Below are 25,709 nucleotides of genomic sequence, written 5' to 3'. Positions count from 1 at the left end.
ACTGAGAGTGTGTGTGTGTGTGCAGGCTGATGGCCAGTACTGATCTGATCAATGCTGTTGGGCGGACAGCTCTTATCGCCACGGTAACCCACAGCAGCCCATAATGCTGCAGCTGATCGGCCGCCCGTCCATCCTGGAAAAAAATGAAATAAAATGGGTCTAAAAATAGACCGGCGCTGACTGTCAGCCAATCAGAGAAGAGGTGAGGCAGCCAAGGGTGTGTCTGAGAGAGTGTGTGTGTGTGTGTGTGTGTGTGTGTGTTTTGCTGAGTCACAGCGAAGACTCTTCCTCTCTCACTTCCTCCGTGGTGTCCTCCACCCTCTCGGCGGCCATGTTATCGCGTTTTGTCGAGGGTACGCAGAAATATTCAAATACACTAAACAAGCTGTGAGAACATAAAGAGTCTGTAAAGAGGAGACTCGTGGGTATCCATAGAATCCATTTTCATTCAGATATCTTGAGGTCAGAGGTCAAGGGATCCCTTTGGCCTGGCAACTAACTTTGAGCGTTGTTCAGCCCCGTTCCTGACATGCTAACATAACATGGTTGGTACCGATGGATGTGTTAAGTCACGTAGTCTCATATGATACCAGTATCGTCACTACAGCCTCTGAGTGGAGGAGGGAAGGATAATGTGGAGGCCAATCAAATACTAACATTACAGCAGCCTGTCTTACAGTGCCTTATATTCCTGTGTTTAGAGATGTTTTTATTGTATTTCTGTCTCTTTAGATGGAGATATGATGTGAGTGATGTGAATTTCCACTCCTCGTTGGAGAGCACGCACACTCTCTCCAGTTTCGGGGCAGGAACCAAGGGCCCTGTTATCACATCCACACGGCCCTCCATGTACACGCTGACCGACAGCTGCTGTTCACTGGAGGAGGTGAGGCAGTCCGACCCGAGACAGCTGCTGTTCACTGGAGGAGGTGAGTCCGACCCGAGGCTGCACCGCGTATATAATGGACAAAGCGCCAAAGTGTCTTAAACCTGCATTCTATGTAATAGTCAGCAGGGGGGCAGCTTCATTAACCCATATGATGTTTATGGTGTGAAGGGAGGGGGCATTTTTAAAGACTGAGGGGACAGGAGATTAATGCAATATGTTGTATAAATACGTAAATATATATGTTGTTATATAAAGTAAATTCTCTGTATTCTGTATATTGAATTGTATACAGTATAATAATCAGTCATCTGTCTGTCCCGCCTCCGACCGGGCAGAGAGGCCAATCACAGCCAGCCCCTCCCTTGACATGACCCTCTTCCTCCTCTCTTTCCCTTTCATCCACTTGTTTCTTCTTCTTTTCTCTTTGCACCAGTCTATCTCGACCTCTCTCCACCACTTTCCTCTCTCTCTCTCTCTCTCTCTCTCTCTCTCTCTCTCTCTCTCTGTTTCTGTCTCTCTCTCGGTCTCCCGGTCTCTCTCTCTCTCTCTCTCTCTCTGTCTCTCTCTCTCTTCCTCTCTCTGTCTCTCTGTCTCTCTCTCTCTCCCTCTGTCTCTCTCTCTCTCTCTCTCTCTCTATCTCTCTCCACTGCACAACAGTCCCGTGTTGCTTCTACATATCACACTCTTTCTCTCTCTCTCTCTCTCTCTCTCTCTCTTTCTCCCTTTCTTTCTCTCACGTGCCCTCACTCCACCCCTTCTCTCTCCCTCTTTCGTCCATTAGCAGGAAGAGCGAGACGAGGCGGCTGACGGCAGACGGAGCAGAAGCAGCAGCAGCAGCAGCAGCAGAAGAAGGAGAAGAAGAAGAAGGTGAATAAAGAGAGAAGGAGGAGCAGAGAGCAAACAACTGAATAAGAAGAGAGGAGAAGCAAAGCATCATGGACGCTCTGAAGAAGGGATTCTCCATGGCGAAGGATGGAGTGGTGGCCGCCGCCGAGAAGACGAAGGCCGGAGTGGGGGAGGCCGCGGCCAAGACCAAGGAGGGGGTCATCTACGTCGGTGAGAGGGCAGATGGATGGGTGGATGGATGGATGGAAGAGAAGTGAAATTGAACAACAAACTAAACATTCAGTTTTAGGGATTTGTAGTTTTTTGTGGTGGAAAGTGAGACAGAGAAGGGTTAGGGTTAGGGTTGGTAATGGCACTGAGGGGGGAGGGAGGGATGAAGGGAGCGGACAGTGGGAGTGAAAGAGGACTAAAAGCAGAAATTGGTAATGAAAAAGTAGTTTTTTGGTGGGAAGTGAAGAAGGGATGATGAGGGATGGAAAGAGGGATGGAGGGAGTGAAAGGTGGAGGACAAGAGGCTGAAGCTTAAAATATTCAAAGTGCGATTCATCCTGACATCTGAAGATGAGGAGGTCGCAGAGAGAGAGGAGGAACAGAGGCAGTAGAAGAATAAAGGGCAGAAAGAAGGGATGAATGGAATAAAAGAGAAGGAGAAGAAAGCAAACATTACATGGTGGAAAGGGAAAGGTGGGGATGGATAAAGACAGGGACAGAAGCTGAATTTCAATGAAGTGAAATTCATCAGGACATTGTGCGTTAAATTTTAAGATGCAGCAGAACAAGAGAAGAATGAATGATGGAAGGTAGGAAATGAACAAATAACAGATAATATCAAATGTCTTCACTTTAAATTTTCAAAAACCAAAAACAGGCTGAACAGAAAAAAACAGCCTCTAAAATCCTGCTGGGACTCAGTTTTTATTCAAAATGAATCTCAGAGCAAAAACTGACTCACCATCACCCTGAAACATGACACAGCAATAATTAATAACATCTACGGGATCTGAAACATGACGCAGCGTTAGTAATTATATTTATTTCCTGTGCAGACGGTGTAAATAAAGCCAGAACCTGTCCTCTGATCCACTGACATAGAACTTGGTTAAAGATCATTGTTGCATCAGAACTTTAGGAACCCTGTGAAGAAACCTTTCAACAGAAATGTCTCAATGTGTTTAGTGCCAAGGAGGAAATTATTTTTTTACCACAAATGCTGTACAGTCCCACTGTTATTACAGACAGTGAACTAACCACAAACACTGTCCCACTGTTATAACAGACAGTGAACTAACCACAAACACTGTCTCACTGTTATAACAGACAGTGAACTAACCACAGACACTGTCTCACTGTTATTACAGACACTGTCCCACTGTTATAACAGACAGTGAACTAACCACAGACACTGTCTCACTGTTATTACAGACACTGTCCCACTGTTATTACAGACAGTGAACTAACCACAGACACTGTCCCACTGTTATTACAGACAGTGAACTAACCACAGACACTGTCCCACTTTTATAACAGACAGTGAACTAACCACAGACACTGTCTCACTGTTATTACAGACAGTGAACTAACCACAGACACTGTCCCACTGTTATTACAGACAGTGAACTCACCTCTTCATTAAAGACCATTAAAAACATAACTATGAATTAATATCGAATGGTAGATTGCTTTTAAAAAGAAAAAGCATCCTGAATTTGAACATGTGAAACCAACCACACAACAAAGTGTCTTTCCAGGTCAGATTTTTGTTGTTATAATCTTTTTTTTACCACCAGCAGGTAAAACTCTAAAGTTTATTGTTACATAATCTGAAGGGTTTATTCTCTCTCTTCCATTTTGGGGCATTTCAGACTCTGTTGGCAGAGTGGACGATCCCATGTGAACTCTGGACATTTGCCAAAGACTAAAACGTACTAATTGTTTATTGATTGTAACCGCACTGACACACAGTCGGACTGGGCGGAAAGAAAAAGACAGAAAGACGCATTAGAGGAGATAAAAACCTGTGGGTTCATTAAATATGCACCATATCTGGTTGTGAGCCTCCTTCCTGTAACTGCTGTCATGTAGCACAAACATCGGTTCAAACACGCTGTGTGAATTACAGACTGTGTCCTCTCACACAAAGACTGTTCAGTCTGATCCGTCACATGTCTGAGCAGCATGACGCCCACTGGGATCCCTCTGGATCTGGATCTGGACCAAACGCCAACAAACACCACGGCTGAGACTGGAAGTCCACTAGTCCATGTTCACTAGATAAAGACACTCAGTGACACCACATTGTCCAATCAGCATAAAGACAGAGGAATAATACTTTATTCTAATACTACATTTCAGTTCTTTATACTCCACTACATGTGTCAGATTATTATAAAACATTCAACAATCAGCTGATAAATGATGATATCTGTACTTTCTACTGCTTTCATTTTCAAAACAGGCTCCTAATTTTAGTTTTGATGAAGCAGTTCCTCTTACAGCCACTAGAGGCTGGCTCCAGCAGTGACTCAGTCTCACTATAATAAAATGTCCAACAGCAGAAACAAACATGTTTACAGCCTTTTGGTTTCTATAGATAATATTTCCTGTACTTCCCTTTAAATCAAATTAAGGATTAAAGTTATAAATAATTAAGGGGTGTGGCTGCTTTGAGTGACAGGTGAGCTAATAGAAAAGTATCAGAAGAACACAGAATTTGTCAAAAGGAAGCCTATTAGGTAGTTAAGATTGTTTAAAATGGAAAAAATATATACTTTAAAAGTAGATACACAGACAGAAAATGTTATAAAAAGTTTCCAAAAATATCAGAAAAACTTATTCTCTGAATTATTTAATAATCTGCTCAAAATTCATTGAAATCTTTGTTTTTACACAAACTTCCTGCAGTTATTGTGTTCACTGTTTACAGTTTATCAGCTGTTCTCTGCTATTATTGTTATACATTGAATATAATATGAAATATTCATAAAATATGTCACTTATTCAGGCGTCGTCAGTTAATTAAGTGATAGAAAATGGGGCCCTTAAGGAGAAAGGTTGGGAACCACTGACTTACAGCAGCAACAGGGAGCTTTTATTTTGTGCTGATTCTGGCGGCCCCTGTGGACAACAGTGGTAGTGTTTCTACCGCCTCATTTCATTGACTTCAAGGGGAATCCAACCAGGTTGCAGACAGTAATAATAACTATACAGAAACATCCAATCTGCTCTCTGGTTGTTTCTGTAGCTTATCTAGAGGCTTCAGTGTTAAACTGAGCCTGATTACAACCATAAACTCACTGTAGTATGAAACAATAGGATCCTCCACTGTGCTATTACTGTTCTTACTGTAGAGGAACCGCTGCTCGCTGTAAACTGGGTGACACCAATAAATAATTCAGAGAGCAGCTGAGCTCCGTTTGTCTCTGCAGAGGAAACCAGGTCAGATTCACGCTCACACTGCTGCTAATACAAAGAGTTTGTAGGTATAAACACCACAAGGCTGTTAATGAGGATTATTATTGAAGCCCATTTCTGCCAATGTCATTAAAGTCATTGCAATGAGAACTTCTTTCAAAATAATGACATTCAGAGGTGGGGTATTTACTGACTACTTTTATGTCGTAGAACAAAACGTGAAAATCAACCACAGACCTTATTTCATGCATTAAAAGCACATTGAATTCAATGAGCGTGGGCTAAAACTCAGTTCCAGGCAACACTTCCTGGATTTCTATCAAATTAAAAAATAAAAGAATTAAGTTCTGGGAGGCTTTTACTTGAAACATACGGAGGTAAAGGGTTGAGCTTCTTTCCAAGCAGCTTAAAGGGGGAATAACAGGAGAGAGTCAGTGAGTGAAAACAGTGTTATTGTTAAAAAGAGAAAATGTTGTTGAGTGTGTGTGACTTGTATTGATGGCATTAGTGCTGCGGAAATAGATATTACACTGAAGTGATAGAAACAGGAAGCACTATAACATCATTAAATATTCTTATTAACAGGGGAATTAGAAATAAAGGCCCACTCTAATATAAGACAGTTTCACAACGCTGCAGTCATATAAACAATAAAGAGGTTCTCCAAACTAAAACATATAAACTGAATTATAATGCTGACACAGAGCGGACAGTTCGGGACATCTCTATAAAACCAGAGTTAACTTCCTCCAATCAGAGGAGGGCGGCCCGCCTCCCCCAGCCTCTGCTCTGAAACCGTGGCGCTCTTTTTTTAAATGTTTACTTTTTTAAATGTTTACTTTTTAAATGTTTACTTTTTTAAATGTTTACATTTTTTAAATGTTTACCTCACAGGAGGTTATGCTAGCTTTTGCTAACCCTATACTTAGTATTTTCATATTGTGGCGCAGTGGTTCGGACTTTAGACGCTGTAGAAGCACCGGACTGCGATCTTTACCTCGATCCCACACAGACACACACACAAACATACAGAGTTAGCCTCTCTTAGCCCCTAGCTTAGCTTCAACACAGCCACTAGTTGAGGGTCAATATACTGGAAATGTTCATTTCAGCAACCACGTTTTTCTCTCTGTCTCTTTTCCAGGAAACAAGACGATGGAGGGAGTGGTGACCGGTGTTAACACAGGTAGACAAACTGCTGCACGACAAACTAACAAAACTAACAAAACAAAAATGACATATGATGAGGCCAAGCTTACTACACTGAACGAAATGCTACTGCGCATGAGATATATGTGTGTATATACAGAGAGACAATGTTATTAGCTCTACTGTCAGAAATGTAACATGATATTTATAGGTATGTTTTCATAATCACCTGAAAATATAAAAAGGTGAAATATAAATGAACTATCAGCGGGCGGACTGTTAAAGTTTCAGTAAGTATAAATATAACAATAGAAACATTTGTCACATATGTTGCTGAGCATTATTTTCTACTTCCTGTTTCCTGTCATCTAGTTTCCCAGAAGACGAACGAGCAGGCCAACGTCGTTGCCGACACCGCGGTTGCCGGGGCCAACGAGGTTGCCCAGGCGACGGTGGACGGGGTCGAGAATGCGGCGGTGGCGAGCGGATTCATCAGGGCGGTGAGTGATGTCATATCACATGACCCCCAATCCAGGCTGGTGGACATAAACTAAAATCAATTATTATATTTTCCTCTGCCTCTGTCGTTGTACACTAATTAATAATAAACGCTGCGTTGTGTTGATAACTTTAATTTTTTGTCTCCATCATAAATCTCTGGTGATTTGCTGGGAACAGGAGGAGGCGGGACCAGTGGCTGAGGAGGTGCCTGATTGGTCGAGGGGGGGTTGAGTGATTGCATGGCATGATGCTCGTTGCCTGATAAGACTTTCTGACTTTTCAGGACTCACAGATGCATAACTCTAACATTTCTGCTGCTTTTCGGGTTCGTTATATCGTCCACATTACAGGGAAACCTCTGCAGGAATTAATGTATATTGTCATGGGTAATGTTATTTCAGATTGAGACGGTGCGTGCCTCATCAACACTAGTGGTTGTAGTGACTATCTTATGCTTCAAATAAGTACGTAAGTAAATAAATAAGTATAATTTGTGGCAATGGTAATAAGAAAAAGAAGAAGAAGAAATAACTTTATATAGTTACTAAAACTGAAAAAGGAAACACATGACAAAGTTAGATTTAAAAAAATATATATATTTTGAAATGTTTTGTAGTAGTAAGGCTAAAACAAATTTTAACTTCCAACGTTTATAGATGTTACACTCTGTATCAACCAGTGTTGGGGAATTACTTTTAAAGCTTTGCAAGCTACTATTCCTTTACACTACAGAAACCTCTTTTATATGACTTCCATTTGCATTGTAGATGGATGAATGGTTTTGTTTGAATGTGCGAATACGAGGCTTTCCACTCAAAGATTTAAAAAACTAACAAAGCATGAAAAAAAAATAAAAGAAATCTGCATGGTATGAAAAAATAACTTTGTTTCCTCTGCTAAAAACCATTTTATGTTCATCGTTATGCTGATGACGCCTTTCTTTACTCCACCAAGAACAACTGCACCCTTTAGAGAAAGAATGGAAAGTTTACATCTTTGTCACTTTGGCGAAGTGGGCGTCGGCCAACAGTGACAAACACTGAACGCTGTAAAATAACTGACAATCATATTTAGAATAACGTTTCTATCTGCAATGATCCTATATTTTATTTGGACCGTTAGCTCCATGCTAATAACTAGCTTGCCGTTTACAAATCAGCCATCAGCCAACACCACGAAGCGACCAACACCAGACCCACAATGCAACGCCAAGATACAGCCAGCCGGACAACCAAAGCTTAGCTTAGCTACAGTTAGCTAGCTGGATGCCTCTGCCTCGCATCACACTTTGCTAGTAGAAAGTGTTAGCTTTGTACTGTTAGCATAATTTATTGTTGGTTGTTGGTCAGAATACATAAGTTAATATCATGGATCACGTTAGCTGGGGAAGTAATTTGTCAAGCTAACATTAGCCAACTAACATATCTATTGAGATAGTATTCCACTGGCAAAAACATTAGCGAGCAAGCTAAGGTTAGCTCGCCCACTGCAACCCAACAATGCTGAATAATGTTATCAGAACTAGCTTCCCTGCAACGGCAGCCAGATCAGCCCCAGTAGTCTAGAGGGAGCTAGCTGACAGTATGTTGCTACATTAGCTAGCTAGAAATTTGTACATGCTAGCAAAGAAGCTAACATTATCCACCTAAAAGCACATTCAGACAGCATCTTCCACAAGCTTTGCAGTAATGTTAGCTTTGACTTTGGCCTCTGTGGTGTTGTGGGTGTCGGTCGTTTGTAGACGTTAGTGGACTTTATTTATAAGATTATTATTATTATTGATTATTACCATAACACTTGGCTAGTGGTCTTTTCTTGATGTCCTGAAAAGTATAGCAACAAGACAAATAAATATTAGGTTGGAAATAAGTTGCAAATTCAGTGAAACCAAATCACCTTGAACGTTGTAAACGATGACTAACATGGTTGTTTCTTTCAGCTTAGCTCATCTTTGGCTTCATCTCACTTCTCAACAGAAATACTTCTCCATAGGGGGCGCTATGGTTTTATCCTTCAGTATTTGCTGCTGCAGTACCATTATACAGATATAAAGTTACACTTCTCCCACAGTAAAAGGTGTAAATTATTGTTAAATTGTTCAATCAGAAGAGACTAGATTGAAAAGTAATTTTTGGCAATTTTGTGGGTAAAATGAAACCTATTTCTAAGAAATAATATTAACTCAAGTTTCACTTATTAATGAAATCTGAAGGCATGGGATTAAGCTCTTATAAGCGGACGCTAAGTTTTTGGTATTTTGTCAAACTATTTACGTCGACAAGATAAACTTTCACACTAAAGGAAATCTCATGATTTCTTTGTTGTGATTGCACAACAGACATTTCTGACGACATTTTAACTCCTCTAAGCAGGTGTAAAAAAAAAAAATCACAGGTGTAACTAATAATAAATCATAAAAGTGGCTTCACTCATCCCAACTTGTCAACTGGAAAGGTTAAAAAAGTGAGGTCTTTGATTAAATGTAAATGTCTTGGTCCCATCAGTCAGTGGTCACGTCCCAAATCAGATTCATCATCAGCTCAGCAGACATAATGTGTGTATTATCCTTCCGGTCTGTCAGTGAACGGACAATATCTGGAACCTGGGACTCAAACACATAAATGGACTGCAGTCATTATGCATTTTATCAGTTGCACCTGTTCTGGGAGAAATGTAGCTTTGTACATGGATGGATTTGTATAGAGGTGGAGTTTGGAGGCCGTTGTGACCTCTGCTGTGTCTCTCCTGCAGACTGACATTCCAAAACCAGAAGCAGGGGGAGAACAGACCGAACAGGCTGCACAGTAGGTGAGAAAACTACACAACATAAAACAACATTTTGTTCTGTAGTTTTTATCAAACAGGAGGAAATTGTGCTTTTCAGTTTTGTTTAAACCACATTGCTCGAGTGGGCATTTGGGGCGACTGGACGGTATACTCTGAAAAACTACATAATTTATATTTATGAAGAAAAAGAATAACGAGTAAAAGAGTGAGGATAATGTGTGATTCATTGGTGTTAAATATAATTTTATATTTATTTACTTACATAACTAAAACTTATGAAATGAAGATAGTATTATTATTCATAATATGATTATTGGTACTATTATCAATCAAATAGACAGTACAGACCTCTGCCCTGTATCTACAGCACTGACCTCTGCCTTGTATCTACAGTACAGACCTCTGGCCTGTATTTACAGCATTGACCAATATATTATTATTTGGATCAAATAAACAGTACAGTAGCTTCCCCATGTTGGGCTGTTCATCCTCCTTCAACGCAATGCAGTTTAGCGTCAACTTTCACAGACTTATTCAGAAATTGTCTATTTGTTATATTTTTGTTAGGCTGCTCGATCAAAACAACCCCAATGAAAATCCTCCTCCCATTTGTTTTCTGTTTCTCTCTCAGACTTTCGTCCTTGCCGTCCTGCAGTCACTCCCTGTTTCTTCCTGTCCAGTGAGGAACGACAGAAAAGGAACCTTTACATTTTAGCCGTCGCTCAGCCCTTTGACCTTTGACCTCTGATCCTCCCTAACCCCTAAAAGATTCTTCATCCACAGTGTGCAACTAAACCTCATTAACCAATAGAAACCATCCTCATCGTCCCTCCTGTTGCCATGGTTACACTGCCTCTTACTCCACTCATCGTACACACACTGATGTCAGTTTTTAACACTCAGAAATGGATCTAATATGCAAAAACACTCTCAGCTGATTGGTCAGTGTGAGATGACATCACCCAAGCCGAGCGTTCACATTTGATCCCACCAATATCATACAAGCTCCGCCCCTCCTGTCAATCACCAGGCTGACTCCACCCCCTGACAGACAGACAACCTTTTAAATGCATGTTGCTTTACTGAGACACTTAAAATACTAGAAAACACACACACACACACACACACACACACACACACACACACACACACACACATCCACCCCCGGCCAGGTTCGCCTTTAACAGGCAGTTCCCCGTCGCCAAGTGCGCCATGGGGACGTGGGTCTCGTAATTAATGTAAAGAGTTCGGTCAGACCGCCATTGAAAAGGTCCGAGATAACCGTAGAATGGCGCTAACAAATAAATAATAATGAATAATTAATAATCCTTCCTGTAGTTCACACACACACTTCACACACCGCAGTCTGTGTTGCTAATATTAACTGAGTTCTTCTTTTACAAAACAACAGAAGTTAAATAAAAATAAGTTTGAAAACCACCTCTTTGTTTCTTCTTCACTGGTTCACTGTTAAATTAAAATAGAATAACATTCTTATTTATTGTTAACACTGATGTTAGTGTGTGCGTTTCATGACGCACAAAAACAAAATACCACGAAATTCAAACAAATATCAAGTATTAACATATATGTAAGACGATTTAATTTAGTGTATTATAATTGGTGAAATAGTGTGAATAAAGTGGACAGACCACAAGAGTTACATGTACGTATGTACGGAGTAAAGAGTATCGCATGTGGAAAAATATTAATGTTGTATTAATAATAAAATATATGATGTAAAAATATTGTTATAACAATACTGTAAAAGAATAATATACTACTATAATAAGCATTATAATAATCAGTATTGCTGTATAAATGTAATAAATACATTTTATTCTTATATGTCAAGTCAACTATGTGGCTTCCTGGAGGATAATAATGCTCAAAGTACAAACAATTATTGCTAACTCACATCTAAATGAGCGTACTGAAGGAACATACTGCAGACAGGTCTGATACAGATTCATTCATGACGGACGGTTTCTGTCGGGACCTGGTCTGTAGAAACTGGGTCAGTCTGATTTATTTACACCTTCTCCACATCTTCACACTCCACTGCTCTGATCCTGCTCTTTCTTTCAAACACACGCACACTTCATGTATGCAAAGCTTCATGTGAAAAGAAAATATTTAAATATATCAAGAGAAAATATGTTCTCACATAAAGGCCACAGTAATTAAATCTGTAAAATGTTTTCATTAAACAGTAATAATAATTAATAATCTATAATTATTAAACAGTGTATAAACTGTAGCGCTATATTCTATATGGAGTTGATTAAATCAATAATCTACCTGCCTATTGGTAGTTAATTGAGTTATTTGAACATATGTGGACGTATTAAAAGAGAAAGGAGACTCATTCAGTCCTGAGATTTCTCTCATGTATTAATTATTATAAGTCGTATTCTGAATTGGGGGTAAAAAGGTTGAGAATTGAATTTGATGGCTGTTTATTAAACTCTGTCTATTCACTGCCTAGATATTTTCAAAAAGTATCCAAAATTACAATAAAACAACCAAAATGCACTTTAGCAGTTATATAAACAGCAGCCTGTGAATGTAGAGAGAGAATGCTCAGTGTGTAATAACACTTTTAAACACAGGGTGGCAGCACTGAGCCAATAAACAGACAGCAAACAAGCACATGAACTTGGTATGCATTTAAATAATCACTACTTCAGTAGGACTGTATTCAGTATTCAGAAGTATATACTTTACTGTTACAAGTAAAAACGTCTGCATGGAACAGGAAACCCTTTAAATTGTATTATTTATCATTTGTTTATTAGCAGCAGCAGAAGCTTTATTTCCTGTTCAGCAGCAACTAACAACAACTGGCAACCAAAATGATGTGACAATGCTCCGTTTTCTGCCAAATAACATCAAAATATGAGAAGTAACAGAGAACTCCAGAAGAGCTACAGTGTGAACAGTGTGGGACCAGGAAGCAGAGCTGCTGTCTTACACACTTCTCTGCGTTTTCTTTAAAACAGTCACCCACCCAAAACCCCATAGAGACTGTGTCTGTCCCCGGTTATTTAAAGAAATAAAACCAAGAGGAGTTCAACAGGGACTTTTACTAATGTAAACTTAGATATATATTTAGACTGTTTTTCTGCTATCGATCTTCATCAGTTAACTTTTTTAATTAAGCAGTAATTTTATGACAGTTACAGATTTTTCATGTTATTTTCAATTAGACATGTAAATTCACAGGATACTTTTTAAACTGTATTAATATTTCCATGTATTTAAAATAAATATAAAAAACCTGTAAACCTGCAGATTATTTTACAGTTTAGACTTTCAAACAATTTATTACAACTTGAGGTACAAACTGGGTGATTTAATGTTTCAGTCAAACTAATCATCAATGAGCTGGATGAGCTACAGAATATCTGCTCATATATCACATCATCAATACAGTCTTCCATCAATATGAAATCATCCAGCTTTTAATGCATTTGGACATGAACCCGTTATTAAATCATCACCACAGTTGATTCAATCACTTCCCAGCTCGCGCTTACGCTGACATTTTATTACAAAGACGTGTGACTGATGAATCTGTACATTTTACGTGTTGTTGAATCGAGATTTAGAAAGTAAAAGAACCAATAAAGGAAATCAAAGACAGCCTGTGTGTATAAAACTGCTCATATGTCAGATAAACCTGCAGAAATCAAGTCATTAGCATAGCATGAGGTAACATCAGCTAGCTCTCAATAGCTTCTTTACATGCTTTGTGGCTTTTCGCTCAAAATACAAATAAGTAATCAATCAATAAATATCCAGTGTTATGCTAGCTGTCTGTAGCAAGCCAAGCTAATGTATGCAAGCTATGTTCAATATCTGAAGTTAAGGAATAGTTGAACAATTTCATAAATATTAAATACTAGTTCATTTAAGTACACACTCCTGATGAGGTTAGCTTAGCTTGATGTGGGCTTCATTGATAACTGGAAGCCTTTTTGGGGAAAACCTGGTCTGATTAGGAGAGACGGCATCCATCCCACTTTGGATGGAGCGGCTCTCTTATCTAGAAATATGGCGAAGTTTATTTCTAAAACCTGACAGTCCAGAGTTGGGACCAGGAAGCAGAGCTGCTGTCTTACACACTTCTCTGCGCTTTCTTTAGAACAGTCACCCACCCAAAACCCCATAGAGACTGTGTCTGTCCCCCGACCACCTAAATTATTTAAAGAAATAAAAACAAGAGGAGTTCAACATAACATTTTTAATAAAAATTAAAACCAACTCCTCAGTAGCACAAAATAAGAGAATGAAATGTGGGCTGTTAAATATCAGGTCTCTGTCCTCTAAAGCTGTTTTAGTGAATGAATTAATATCAGATTATGATATTGATTTACTTTGTCTTACTGAGACCTGGTTGTCCCACGAGGAGTATGTTAGCCTAAATGAATCCACCCCCCCCAGTCATATTAATACTCATATTAATACTCATTAATACCCTAAACTAAATTATAATTCATTTGAAAGCCTTGTTCTTAGTCTTTCTCACCCAAACTGGAAAACACTGCAGCCAGTTCTATTTGTTATAGTGTACCGCGCTCCTGGACCGTACTCTGATTTTATATCTGAATTCTCAGAGTTTTTATCAAGTTTAGTCCTTAAATCAGATAAAGTAATTATTGTAGGTGATTTTAATATTCATGTGGATGTTAACAATGACAGCCTTAGTAATGCATTTATATCATTAATAGACTCAATTGGCTTCTGTCAAAGTGTAAATAAACCAACTCATTGTTTTAATCACACTCTTGACCTTGTTCTATCATATGGCATTGATATTGAACATTTAATAGTCTTCCCACATAATCCTTTCCTATCTGACCATTATTTAATAACTTTTGAATTCATACTATTAGATTATAAGCCATTAGGCAAAACTTCCTACAGCAGATGTCTATCTGACAGTGCTGTAGCTAAATTTAAGGAGGAGATTCCTTCAGTGTTTAATTCAATGCCATGTCTGAATTTAACAGAATCCTATAACGACTTTAGTCCCTCCGAAATTGATAATCTTGTCGATAGTGCTGCAGGCTCACTACGATCAACATTAGACTCTATCGCTCCTATAAAAAGGAAATTATTAAAACATAGGAGACTAGCACCTTGGTATAACCACCAAACCCGCCAGTTAAAACAAATAGCTAGGAAATCTGAAAGGAAATGGCGCTCTTCCAAATTATCAGAATATCGCTCAATTTGGCATGATAATCTTAAAACTTATAGAAAGGCCCTCCGTAATGCCAGAGGAGCCTATTACTCAGCACTAATAGAAGAAAATAAGAATAACCCTAGGTTCCTCTTCAGCACTGTAGCCAGGCTGACAGAGAGTCACAGCTCTATTGAGCCACATATCCCCATAAACTTAAGTAGCAATGACTTCATGAGCTTCTTCTATAATAAAATTATTACTATTAGAGAGAAAATTCATCACCAACTGCCATCAACAGTTATCAGTGGCTCTCCAAGTTCAGGGACTTTTGCTAATGTAAACTTAGATATATATTTAGACTGTTTTTCTGCTATCGATCTTCATCAGTTAACTTCAATCATTTCTTCATCGAAGCCATCAACCTGTCTATTAGACCCGATCCCAACTAGGCTGCTTAAAGAAGTTGTTCCCTTAATTGGCACTTCTTTACTGGATATGATTAATCTTTCTTTATTATCAGGATATGTACCACAGTCCTTTAAAGTAGCTGTAATTAAACCCCTTCTTAAAAAGTCCACTCTTGACCCAGGGGTTTTAGCCAACTATAGACCGATTTCTAACCTCCCCTTCCTCTCTAAGATTCTGGAGAAAGTAGTCACCAAAGAGTTGTGTGACTTTTTACATAACAATAGTTTATTTGAGGATTTTCAGTCAGGATTTAGAGTTCATCATAGCACAGAGACAGCTCTGGTTAAAGTTAATAATGACCTTCTGATTGCTTCTGACAATGGACTTGTCTCTGTACTTGTATTATTAGATCTTAGTGCTGCATTTGACACCATTGACCATGATATTCTTTTACAGAGACTTGAGCATCAAATTGGCATTAAAGGGACCACACTAAGCTGGTTTAGGTCATATTTATCGGATTGTTCGCAGTTTGTACATGTTAACGATGAATCTTCAATAAATACTACAGTTAGTCATGGAGTTCCACAAGGTTCTGTACTTGGACCAATACTATTTACTTTATATATGCTCCCTTTAGGTAACATTATTAGGAATCACTCCATTAACTTTCACTGTTATGCAGATGATACGCAGTTATATCTATCAATCGATTAAGCCTGATGAAATTAATCAATTATCTAAATTACAAACATGTCTTAAGGACATAAAATCCTGGATGAGCTGCAATTTTCTGATGTTAAACTAAAAAAAAAAAAAAATTCTTGTTCTTAGCCCCAAAAACCTTAGAGACTCACTGTCTAAAGATATAGTTACTCTAGATGGCATTACCTTGGCCTCTAGCACCACTGTCAGGAATCTTGGAGTTATCTTTGATCAGGATTTGTCATTTAACTCCCACATAAAGCAGACCTCTAGGACTGCCTTCTTTCATTCACGTAATATTACGAAAATTAGACACATACTATCACAGACAGATGCAGAAAAACTAATCCATGCATTTGTTACTTCAAGGCTGGATTACTGCAACTCTTTATTATCAGGTTGCCCCAATAAGTCCATTAAAACGCTCCAATTAATTCAGAACACTGCAGCACGAGTACTGACAGGAACTAGAAAAAGAGATCACATCTCTCCTGTACTAGCTTCTCTGCACTGGCTCCCTGTAAAATGTAGAATAGAATTTAAAATTCTCCTCCTCACCTATAAAGCTCTTCATGGTCAGGCCCCTTCATATCTTAAAGAGCTCATAGTACCCTATTACCCCTCTAGAACACTATGTTCTCTGAATGCTGGGCTACTTATGGTTCCTATAGTCTCTAAAAGTAGAACAGGAGCCAGAGCCTTCAGTTACCAAGCTCCTCTCCTGTGGAACCAGCTTCCAGTTGTGGTTCGGGAGGCAGACACCCTCACCACATTCAAGAGTAGGCTTAAGACATTCCTCTTTGATAAAGCTTATAGTTAGGGCTGGATCAGGTGAGTCCTGAAACATCCCTTAGTTATGCTGCTATAGGCCTAGACTGTCGGGGGATTTCCCATGGTGCACTGAGCTCCTCTCTTCCTCTCTCTTTCTGCACTCATTCATGTCCCATTAATGCATGTTACTAACTCCACTTCTTCCCCGGAGTTCTTGTGCTTTCTCGTCTCGCAGGTTCTCATGGATCCTGGTGGAGCCTCCTGCCATGGTCCTGCTAGATTGCCATTGCCAATACTGTTGTTGCTGTGCACCTGTCTGTCTGTCTGTCTCTCTCTCTCTGCCTCTCTCTCTCTCTCTCTCTCTCTCTCTCTCTCTCTCTTTCTCTCTCTCTCACCCCAACTGGTCGAGACAGACAACCACCCACCTAGAGCCGGAGGATCTGTCCTAGGTTTCTGCCTTTTAACAGGCAGTTTTTCCTTGCCCTTGTCTCCAAGTGCTTGCTCATGGTGGTACTGTTGGGTCTCTGTAATTAATGTTATGAAGAGTTCGGTCTAGACCTGCTCTATTTGAAAAGTGCCCTGAGATAACTTCTGTTATGAATTGACACTATACAAATAAAATTGAATTGAATTGAATTGAACTGGGTTTGGTTGATTTAAAAATGACTGTATGTGAAAACTCCCTGTGACGCTCAGCGTGACACAAACACATTCCCACTTTATCAGGTTCAGCCCTCCATCCATTGTCTGATTTCCATGAATCTGTTGAACAGGTTTAAGCACCTGCAATTAAACACCTGCAGCAACCAGAAACACCCAGCAACAACCAGCAACACCCAAACTGAAGCAACCGGCAACACGCAGACTGAAGCAACCGGCAACACCCAGCAACAACCAGCAACTACCAGTAACAACCAGCAACACCCAGACTGAAGCAACCGGCAACACCCAGCAACAACCAGCAACATTTAGCAACAACCAGCAACAACCAGAAACATACAGCAACAACCAGCAACAACCAGCAGAAACTACGAACAACCAACAGCAACCAGCAGCAACCAGCAACACCCAGACTGAAGCAACCAGCAACACCCAGCAACACACAGCAACAACCAGCAACAACCAGCAGCAACTAGCAACAACCAACAGCAACCAGCAACAACTACCAACAACCAGCAACAACAACCAACAACCAACAACCAGCAGCAACTACCAACAACCAACAACCAGCAGCAACCAGCAACAACTACCAACAGCAACCAGCAGCAACCAGCAACAACTACCAACAACAACCAGCAACAACAACCAACAACAACCAAACCAGCAGCAACTGCCAACAACCAACAACCAGCAGCAACTACCAACAACCAGCAACAACAACCAACAACCAAACCAGCAGCAACTACCAACAACTACCAACAACCAGCAACAACAACCAACAACCAGCAACAACTACCAACAACCAGCAACAACAACCAACAACCAACAACAACAACCAACAACCAGCAGCAACTACCAACAACCAGCAACAACTACCAACAACCAGCAACAACAACCAACAACCAACAACAACAACCAACAACCAGCAGCAACTACCAACAACCAGCAACAACTACCAACAACCAGCAGCAACTACCAACAACCAGCAACAACTACCAACAACCAGCAACAACTACCAACAACTACCAACAACTACCAACAACCAGCAGCAATCAGCAACTGATTACTCAGTAATATGTAATCCATTACTCCCCAGTCCTGAACATAAAGTAAATATAAACCGTTTTTATACATTACAGTTGTCTCAGTTATTTATTAATGTATTTCAGGCCTGAAGCAGGAAACTGTTCTTATACAAGGACTTTATATAATAAACATGCTTCAGTTTACAATTACAGTCCCTGTCCCTTTAATGTCAAAGGTCAAACTCACTGAAACAAGAAACCATAATATTCTGACAATATTATACAACCTCTGTTCCTGATTATATGATATATATATATGATATTCTTTATTCTAATTCTACATGAAGTTTAAATTAATATGAAACAACTAGAAAGAAATGAATACAATCTTGGTCTGGATTATATTATTTATAATAATAATAGTAATAATAATAATAATAATAATAATAATAGTTGGATATTTCTGGTGTGTTCCTGATGTTTCTGACGTAACAATAATAACCTGACACCAGGTGCCAGCAACACCCAGACTGAAGCAACCGGCAACACCCAGCAACAACCAGCAACATTTAGCAACAACCAGCAACAACCAGAAACATACAGCAACAACCAGCAACAACCAGCAGAAACTACGAACAACCAACAGCAACCAGCAGCATCCAGCAACACCCAGACTGAAGCAACCAGCAACACCCAGCAACACACAGCAACAACCAGCAACAACCAGCAGCAACTAGCAACAACCAACAGCAACCAGCAACAACTACCAACAACCAGCAACAACAACCAACAACCAACAACCAGCAGCAACTACCAACAACCAACAACCAGCAGCAACCAGCAACAACTACCAACAGCAACCAGCAGCAACCAGCAACAACTACCAACAACAACCAGCAACAACAACCAACAACCAACAACCAGCAGCAACTACCAACAACCAGCAACAACAACCAACAACCAACAACCAGCAGCAACTACCAACAATCAACAACCAGCAGCAACTACCAACAACCAAACCAGCAGCAACTACCAACCAGCAACTAGCAGCAACCAGCAACAACTACCAACAACCAGCAACAACAACCAACAACAAACACACAACACCAACAACAAACGCAACCAGCAGCAACACAACAACCAAACCACACAACCCAACCACAACTAGCAGCAACCAGCAACAACACCAACAACCACAACAACAACCAACAACCAGCAGCAACTACCAACAACCAGCAACAACAACCAGCAACAACTACCAACAACCAGCAACAACAACCAACAACCAACAACAACAACAACCAACAACCAGCAGCAACTACCAACAACCAGCAACAACTACCAACAACCAGCAACAACAACCAACAACAACAACCAACAACCAGCAGCAACTACCAACAACCAGCAACAACTACCAACAACCAGCAGCAACTACCAACAACCAGCAACAACTACCAACAACCAGCAACAACTACCAACAACTACCAACAACTACCAACAACCAGCAGCAATCAGCAACTGATTACTCAGTAATATGTAATCCATTACTCCCCAGTCCTGAACATAAAGTAAATATAAACCGTTTTTATACATTACAGTTGTCTCAGTTATTTATGAATATATTTCAGGCCTGAAGCAGGAAACTGTTCTTATTAAAGGACTTTATATAATAAACATGCTTCAGTTTACAATTACAGTCCCTGTCCCTTTAATGTCAAAGGTCAAACTCACTGAAACAAGAAACCATAATATTCTGACAATATTATACAACCTCTGTTCCTGATTATATGATATATATATATGATATTCTTTATTCTAATTCTACATGAAGTTTAAATTAATATGAAACAACTAGAAAGAAATGAATACAATCTTGGTCTGGATTATATTATTTATAATAATAATAGTAAATAATAATAATAATAATAATAATAGTTGGATATTTCTGGTGTGTTCCTGATGTTTCTGACGTAACAATAATAACCTGACACTGAACGAACCTGTTCCTCTGTGTCTCCATTGTTGAGCTCTGTGGGTGTTTCCATGCTGTCTGACTGTGACTGTGATCAATAACTCAATCTGTTATATATTATATGCACAATATTGTTTACTTTAGCTTCTAATTAAATTTATAATTTTGTCAGGGACTCTAGCCCGAAACTGTTTCCATGGTTCGGTCTCACACTGAATTTTTGTTGGGCCCAATCAAAGCTTCACATTCCCACACTGAGCCCAAATACTGTAGATCAATCAATAATCAATAGTTATGATTTAGGCATTTAGGTTCCTTCAGATCCAATGACTAAAATCCTTCATCTGGAGTCTTGCTCAACTGTTATTGGAGGACAGAGCAGAAAGGGGCGGGACTTACGATGATCAAAAGCTCCAGAAGAGCTCTTGAGTGGAGCTGGTGATAACATTGTTGTCTCCAACTAACTCTCTGCTTCGATTAACATCTTATCGTAACTCGTTGTTTTGTTTACCCATCAAATCTCCCAGCATGCACTGACTTCTGGTGGAGGAAGAGGTAACCATGGCGACCTTCCCTAACTTTTTTTTTTTTTTTTAGGTATTTGCATTTCGGGACATCAAGCAAAACTTTCCATGTCAGGTCAGGTCCCGTTGGCACGAAGATGTGTTCAATTACTGCTGGGTGGGGCGCACACACACACACACACACACACACACACACACACAGTACTCTGCCCCGGAGCAACACCTGTACTCAACAACCAACCAATGAGCAGCTCCTCCTCCTCCTCCTCCTCTTCCCTACCACCATCATCATAATCAACAGCCACAACATAAAACTGTAGGCAGGACGACCGGTCTGACTGCAGAGATAAACACACAATAAAGAGATAATAAAAAGTCAAAAAGTTAGCAACATGTAAACAAGATCATAACAGACGTCAGTAAAACGTCACAATATACTGCTGATGATCTATATTTATGATTCAATCTATAATCTGTAACATTTCCTCATTAATTATTTATATTATCATAGATTTGAACCAGATGAAGGATTTTAATCATCGATGAAACAAGCTGAGCTAACGTTAGCAGCAGCTCAGCTCGCAGCCCCTCCAGGACGTCCTTTATCTGCCCGACAGCATGAAACTGATACTATTAATAATAATAATAATAATAATAATAATAATAATAATAATAATAATAATAATAATAATAGGCTCATACTGTTTGTATTACTACTGTTTTAGATGGAATCTCATTTCTGTGGAACTGCTTTATTCACTGTTGTGTGTGCACTATAGGTTTATTGATCGGCTGATTATCTGCAGGCAGGCTTGTTGCTAACGATGTTAGTGCTCCCTTTATGAGTCTCATCCTGCTGTAAACCTTCAGCTTTAAACACTAAATCAGATCTAAAACTGTATCTGACTGTGTTAAATATATGTTTATAATGTATCTATAATGTGAATATCGTCATTATATATCGGACCACCTGCTCTGTTAATATCAGCTATTGAAAATCTCAAACCTGACCACTATCTGATGGGAACTGTTGCTCCATCCTGAGATCAGTAAGTAACGTTGGTTATGATTTGGTGCTTTACAAATAAAACTGAATTGAATTGAATATCCTCCCCTACAGACAGATATTACATACAGTCCGTTGGGCCGTGTGCATCTGAAGGAACGATGCTCACAGTCTCACTGGTGTGAACTTAAAGAAAAATGAGCCCTGCAGTGAGTCATGGTGCCTTTTTTAAATTCTTTTAAAGGGCGGAAACCGAACAAGCAACCAGCACACACCTGATTCCACAACAGGGCAAGACCGGGGAGGAGTTACCTGCCGCTATAAGATCAAACCTCCTCCGCCCCCGAGCACATTCGATACACAAAGGCAGCCATGGCAAACTTCCTCAACCAGCTGGGCAACCAGGGCATCGCAGAGGTTGTCGGAAAGAAAGCGGGTGAGTATCTTTTGTAAGATATCTCTGAGATCAGATCGGTTTTAAACAAAGTCTTCTGAACGTTTCCTCTCAGTCGTAGAATCACACATCTTAAATAAAGAGAGCTAACACTATTACCAATATTAGAGATATTTATAGAATTATTAACAGACAATGTTCAGAGTTCTACGTTTGTCTCCTTTAAAGACGACGGACAGAAAAGATTTAACAGTATAGAATGTCAGTATCACAGAGAGATCGGGCTATTTGCTGCAGCGTTTGCTTTAACCCCCGGGGGGGAGCAGGCAGGTTGTCAGGTAACATCAGGTGAGCAGAGCCTCAATTTATTTAATTAGTCTAAAATATTTCTGTAGCCCCGCCCACCCAGTGCTCCAGGCAGGGTGAGTCTTATTACAGTGCGGAGGATCAGAGGACGTTTATTACAGTCAAACTGGAAATATAAACTATATTAATATTAAAAGGTTCCATATGTCCTTTGTTCCTCTGCTGCCTGTGGACTGATTTCTGTGTTTCTATGTAGGGATGAGGGTCAAAGGATGTAAAGTAAATACAATAAACAATAAATGATACAAAGCTAACAGTTGCCTTCTGCTAGCCGAGAGCGATGCGAGTCCCGTGTTTGTCCAGACGCCGAACTTACCATGTGTTTGCTCTGCAGGCGAAGTGGTGGAGAACACGGTGAAGAGTGTTCTTGGGAAAAGTGAAGAGAACAAGGAGGAGGGGAAGTCAGGAGGATTCGATGCAGGAGACGTCCTCTCACTGGTCGGCGGTAAAAAAGACGACAACAAGGGAGGATTCGATGCAGGAGACGTCCTCTCACTGGTCGGCGGTGGCAGTAAGGGAGAAGAAGGAGGAGGTGAGTCAGCTGCCCTTTGTTTGTAACCGGTCTCATTACAGTTAATGAAAGTAGTGAGTTTGAGTTAAACTAGTGAGTTTCTTATCTTCGCCGTTGACCGACAGCAAGCCCTCTTGCCATTGCTGACCTTTACCATTCTGTCGTATCACAAAGGCACAAATATATTAGCAGTTTTCCCCTTCTCGCACTATTTCAGTGCAAAAATATCAATGTAGGCTGCAACAATCCCAAAAAACAGTCGCCAAATCCTGGATGGACTGTGTGATATGCTAACTCTGCTAACACATGGCTAGCACTACAGACTGTATTGATAAATCTTGTCAGTGAGGCCACGCCCTTCATTATTCATAACTTCAAGCCTTAATATCATTTAAATTCAGTCCCTGTACAGTCGTCATGAACAGGGAAATTAGCTGTAAAGACCAAAAGGCAGTAAACATGTTGGACAGTTTAATATGGGGCCTTATGGAGCCAGCCTCTAGTGGCCATTAGAGGAACTGCTGCCACAGTGGTTGCTGATTGGCTGGAGCCCCGTGAGGTGAAGGTCCATTGTGAAGGAGTAACTGTTGTTTCCACTGAATCAAATGGAGGTTTAAAAGTTGGCACCAGGATTTGTGCGCTGTGTCCTACGTGGTCTGTCTCTAATGTTCGTCTGTCTGTGTTCCTCAGGCCTGGATGTGAAGAACGTTGTTGGAGGACTCTTTAAGTAGGAACCCTGCAGACCTCATCCCGACTTTCAGCTTCAGTCCATCAAACCTGCAAAAGCTGCAGCGAAAATGTTGAACATAAAGTCTTTAAAAATGATATAAATATAAACGTGTTTAATTGTTTAATTAAATGTAAATAACTGAATTCATGGCTGGTTGACAATGTTCATGTTTTCTTTACTGAACCATGGAAAGGAAGGGTTCATCTGATGACCTCTGTTCATTAAACATTAATAAACTGGGTTATTATTAAAGTTATTGTCATAAATTAAATGTATTAAATGCTAATCGAATGCAGATTGTAATAAAACTAGTTTGACACCATCTTGTTGTTGTACTCTTCAGATTTGATCAATTCAGATAAAATGTGCACTGTAAAAAAAGAACTGTCTTCATTAAATGTTTTAGTAAAAGTCAAACTTTTAAGTTTAGAAATAAAATAAAATGTAATAATGTTTTATTGAAGTAATTAATTTTTCTTCTGTAGAAAACCTTATGTGACTTTCAGAAACTGAAATATTTGTTCTCAGTGAGTCAAGAACTTGATTTTTTTTAATTATTTGGCTGCTTGAAAATTAAATAGCTGCAATTAAATATTAAAATATTAGTTTTCTGAGCAGGTTTTAAAATATTAATGATAATAATAATGATAATAATATTAATGGTACTTTACATTCTTAGAAACAAAATATTATAATAAAGAAATTGTCTCATTAAGGTGACTTTCAACCACCCAAATAATAATAAAAAATCAAGTTCTTGAATCACTGAAAACAATTAAAGGAAAACAGTTTGTAAAACTCAAAGAAGTTTTTCTAAAGAAAAAAAATGATCTCAAATAAAGATTATTTATTATTATTATCATTATAAAGATTACCATTAGAAGGGTGAAATAAACCATTTCCAAAACTTAAAAGTTTTGACTATTTTTTACAGTGTATATGCATGAGTCAGTACAAGATGTTAATTAATTAATTAATTAATTAAATGAGATCAACAGACACGGCTCTGTCTCCTGTTTCAAATCATTAATCTCTGCTGCCTGTTAGCATCTTACAGAAATAAAGTTTCATTTGATTGAACAAATATATTTAATTGTGCACGATGAAGACGAGAGATGTGAAGAGGTGTGTGGAGGTGGGTGTGGTTTGCACTCAGCTGCAGGAGAGAGAGAGGTGTGGGGAGGGCTTGTGAGAGCAGCACCAGGTGAGTTGGTTGTCTCAGCTGCTAATCGTTGCCTAATCACTCTACCTTTATGTTGCAGTAGTGTGCTGGACCCCGGCCCGGGGGTGCTACTGAGAGCGAGAGCCGCAGAGTAGTAGAACTGATTGTGTGTTGTTTATGTTGGCAACACCGAGACTAACAACAAAAGTTACATGAAGCAACTATCTGGTCTGAGAGTTTGTGTTAAACAACTATTATATGACACATATTAAATGTGTTTAGAGAGAAATTACTGAATTTACTTCACACAGACTTTAATGAAGGAAGATAACATAACTGAGCTACAAGGTTCAGCTTAATGTGAATATAAAGAGTTTGATCACAGTTCAATAAACACGTTTTAAGGTGGAGGAGCTCTTCTGTTCTACCTGCAGTGGATTCATCATGCAGAACTACACCTGTAGATAATTATAATATTAATATATTATGTCACAGTTGCTGCCGCCCAGTTCTGGAAACTTTAATCTGACGAGTTTCATAGTGAGTCACACATTTTACAGAAAGGGAGGAAAGAAACTCACACACACACACACACACAGAGGCCATTGTTGTCTTTGTCTCGCTGTAACGTGTCCAACCTGCAGCATCCTGCAAACACCTGCAGTCAGAACTCAGGGCTTCAGCTGCTCACTGTCACAACA

At 39.5% G+C, this 25,709-nt stretch overlaps 2 protein-coding genes across 3 annotated transcripts; both read left to right on the top strand.

The window, feature by feature from the left end:
- The first annotated feature begins 1,343 nt into the window (after positions 1–1,343).
- sncga (synuclein, gamma a) lies at positions 1,344–10,745 on the top strand. 2 transcript variants are annotated; one of them, XM_051395817.1, is made up of 6 exons: positions 1,344–1,945; positions 6,291–6,332; positions 6,668–6,795; positions 6,974–7,000; positions 9,548–9,604; positions 10,215–10,745. In XM_051395817.1, the coding sequence occupies exons 1-5, from the start codon at positions 1,825–1,827 to the stop codon at positions 9,602–9,604; spliced, it is 375 nt and encodes a 124-aa protein (XP_051251777.1). In that variant the 5' UTR covers positions 1,344–1,824; the 3' UTR covers positions 10,215–10,745. The 2 variants fall into 2 exon arrangements, with proteins under 2 accessions (XP_051251777.1, XP_051251778.1); XM_051395818.1 differs by lacking the exon at positions 6,974–7,000.
- Positions 10,746–17,320: 6,575 nt separating this feature from the next.
- On the top strand, positions 17,321–24,168 carry LOC127361206 (uncharacterized). Its single transcript, XM_051395621.1, has 7 exons — positions 17,321–17,330; positions 17,462–18,351; positions 19,846–19,911; positions 20,913–20,954; positions 22,090–22,281; positions 22,940–23,137; positions 23,807–24,168. Exons 1-6 carry the CDS (start codon positions 17,321–17,323, stop codon positions 22,961–22,963), a joined length of 1,224 nt encoding a protein of 407 aa, XP_051251581.1. The 3' UTR covers positions 22,964–23,137; positions 23,807–24,168.
- The last annotated feature ends 1,541 nt before the right edge of the window (positions 24,169–25,709 follow it).

This window comes from Dicentrarchus labrax, unplaced genomic scaffold, assembly GCF_905237075.1.
Source record: "Dicentrarchus labrax unplaced genomic scaffold, dlabrax2021, whole genome shotgun sequence".
Classification (NCBI taxonomy): domain Eukaryota; kingdom Metazoa; phylum Chordata; class Actinopteri; family Moronidae; genus Dicentrarchus; species Dicentrarchus labrax.
The sequence above is the reverse complement of the archived record's forward strand: the minus strand, read 5'-3'. Positions and strand labels throughout refer to the sequence as shown.